Source organism: Musca domestica, unplaced genomic scaffold (genome assembly GCF_030504385.1).
Source record: "Musca domestica strain aabys unplaced genomic scaffold, Musca_domestica.polishedcontigs.V.1.1 38, whole genome shotgun sequence".
NCBI classification, from domain to species: domain Eukaryota; kingdom Metazoa; phylum Arthropoda; class Insecta; order Diptera; family Muscidae; genus Musca; species Musca domestica.
Genome location: NW_026712324.1, coordinates 2,453,344 through 2,456,391, shown reverse-complemented (window position 1 = coordinate 2,456,391; position 3,048 = coordinate 2,453,344). Strand labels below are relative to the sequence as shown.

Genomic DNA, 3,048 nt, shown 5'->3' with positions numbered 1-3,048 from the left:
TTAAATATCCAGAAATTAAGTACTGATCCCATTCCAGACTTGGTACATATCAATATTTTCATCAACTTAAGATCGGTAATAAAGATTCTGTCAATCAAAAACCAGAGATGAATATTGAGCTAATGATTTTGCATAAAATTGGATATAAATGTTCGATTTTTTTTTTAAATTTTGCCCATATCAATGTTTGTACCTGTATTAGATGAAGCATGAAAATGCTATACTTCGGTCGATTATATCCGGTACCTCAGCCACATATTGAAATTTTCTAAAAATTATCAAATATCTCATCTAAAGTGAAAGAAGTAACCAATATAGTCCCAACCTGGCACGTCGCAATATTTATATCATATTTATTTAGGTTCGATACGAAATTGGCCCCCTATTATGAAACCTCCCCCATAAAGGGTCAACAGTGTGAATAATCATAACGAAAGTCAGAATATATTTACAAATAAACGATCGGTGGCTGAGGATACTTTTTACCTTGTTTTCAAAATAATTTCGGCAAATGTTGGCAATTTGAGCCTTTGGAAAGAAGAAAGCAGACTTTCAAAAATTTATAGGTATAGCTCCACGTTTTGGCTTAACCTTCATATGAAGGTGCCCCTTGATTTCTGCTATTTTCGGGGTTTTGGCCATATTTTTCAATCGAATTAGCCCGTATTTGACATTTTTAATTTCTAAGGGGTAAGAAAATCTCTTCGCGGAAAATTGTAATGTAGATTAATATTTCGGAGTGGCGCTAATAGGTACCTCCTGATTTTACCTATTTCGAGGGTCTTCAACACATTTTCTAATCGATTTGGCTGAAAATTCCAACATAGGTATATATTTTAGTATAGTGCCCAAAAAACGGTATCTCCCAGGTCCACAAATATGAGCCAGATATGTGAATTATTATGCTTTAAAAAATATGTACGAACGGGGCAGCTAGTATGGAATAATTTAATTTTACAAAAATCGTTAACCTTCCTCAAAGGCTTTATTTCGGAAACATTTACACAGAGTCCCATTAAAGGGTCTACCTTCATATTTCAGCAATTTATCTACAATACAATTGTTTATACAGGTCTTCACATTTATCGATAACACCAAATCGAAGTGATTATATTTCTTTAATTTCACACGATTCCAATTTCCTTGCATCCCAATTTCGTCGAACAAACTGTGAATATCCTCAGGGGTTGCAAAAAAATCATTGACGGCAAAATAAAATTCAATGGGTTCACCTAAGTGAATATTTTTCAAATCATAAATGGGGGGCTTGGAATCTCCATATTTCCGAAGGTTACCCTCCGCGCCATAATCATAGCGTTTAAATTCACACTTTGTAATAAACTGCATATATTGGTTGATTTGTTGATTCGAGCCATCGGCTGGTGTTGAAGTTAGCAGGTCCGTCAAAAGGGTCTAGAATTTCAAAAAATATTATTATTTTTTACGAAATTTTTGGAATAGTTTCACAACTTACCCGATTCAAATACGGCGAATCCCAGCCACTAAACAGATTCAATATTTCAATACACAATTCCGTAAAGAGTGGGAATTTACAAACATTACTGCCGAGGAGCCTTAAAATCCCCGTAAATCCCTGACTTGGCAGAGTGCCAATGATATTTGCCAGTCCACTGGGCCGGCCCAGGAATTTCTGAATCAACAACGCAGGAGGTGAGCGAAGATGACAAAAGTAAACTCCGGGACCCAATAAATGGGCAGTCTTTATTTTTTCACCATAACTTGGTTGGCTGGAGAGCAACATCATAAACACCGTGGTCCCTTGGGAAAATCCAATGTAATGTAACTTAGATTCAGAGGTGGTTTTCAGGATGTAATCAATTTTTGTGGGCACATCAATCAAACCGATTTGATCAAGGGAAAAATCCCAAAATTCTTCAGAAAGGGATGAGAGATTGACATGCCTCTGGGAGTAGATATTCCCTCTCGCATTACCCAACCAAACATCATAGCCAGCATCGGCCAACATAAAGGGTAAGCCATCATTGGGTCCATTCAATACGAAAAAATCCGAAGAACACAGCAGACAATGCATTATTAGCACTGCCGGCCTGGGTTCTCCTTTGTCTGACATCTCCAGACAACCATGGGGCAGGCGAAACAGGGTCAAAATATAACCATCTGGCGTGGTTACTGTGTGATTCTCACATGGATAGCCATGTCGTTGGATGCGATCACACTGAAAACATTAACCAAAAAACTCCCTCATTACATAAATAGCATTTTCAAATTTCATCAAATTTCCAAATCTTACCGTATTCACCTCCAACTGACCACCGCTGACAATTTGCGCTCCCGTAATTCCTACGAAAAACGCTATAACAATTATATAAACTTCCATCGCCTCGAGTTGTTCTGACAGACTAAATATAACACTTGGAATTGTTATTTTCAACGTCGAATAAACTGCTAATTATTATTTTAATTGGCATTGTTTAATAGTCCTCAAATGACTAGCTATTGTTAGGTTATAACCTATCGGATTCTATATTATTCCATAGAATAAAAATGCATTCGTAAGACATTTTCTACAAGTATTTTATGCTTTTTAATATGACATACTAACCCAACGTCATTGCAACACAACTGGCCATAAATATTCGATTTCACGGGGTGACAGGTAATCAGAGGAGGGGTGGGCGGATTGGTAATTTTTAAGTAAGAGTAATGATTCTAGGTCAGTAAAATTAACAGCCTCTTTAAGGCACAATATGAGAATGGAATTAGAACGGGCCCCTTTTCCCAACATCAAATATTCCAAAGAATTCTTGTACCTTCCCAGACCCAGACTTCCTCGTATAACATATCCTGTGGTAGTGCTGAATAGATTTCATTCTAGAGGATACAACAGATTTAATTAGTAAAGTCAGAAAGTCTAAATTATACCTGATTTACTTGATGAATTGGTGAATTTGGAGAAAGAGAATGGTACTAGGCCAAAAAAACCAAATGGGTTGGGGTCATAGGCCACATAATGGAGAACAGAATTTATAGAGATAGTATTAAATTCGCACGGAACTGTTGTTGCAA

General features: G+C 36.7%; 1 protein-coding gene across 1 annotated transcript; it reads right to left on the bottom strand.

The window, feature by feature from the left end:
• Positions 1-951: 951 nt before the first annotated feature.
• Positions 952-2,578, bottom strand: LOC101897770 (lipase 3-like). The gene is made up of 3 exons (XM_011296371.3): positions 2,273-2,578; positions 1,475-2,197; positions 952-1,413 (listed from the first exon to the last, which is right to left on the bottom strand). The coding sequence occupies exons 1-3, from the start codon at positions 2,357-2,359 to the stop codon at positions 967-969; spliced, it is 1,257 nt and encodes a 418-aa protein (XP_011294673.1). The 5' UTR covers positions 2,360-2,578; the 3' UTR covers positions 952-966.
• Positions 2,579-3,048: the final 470 nt, after the last annotated feature.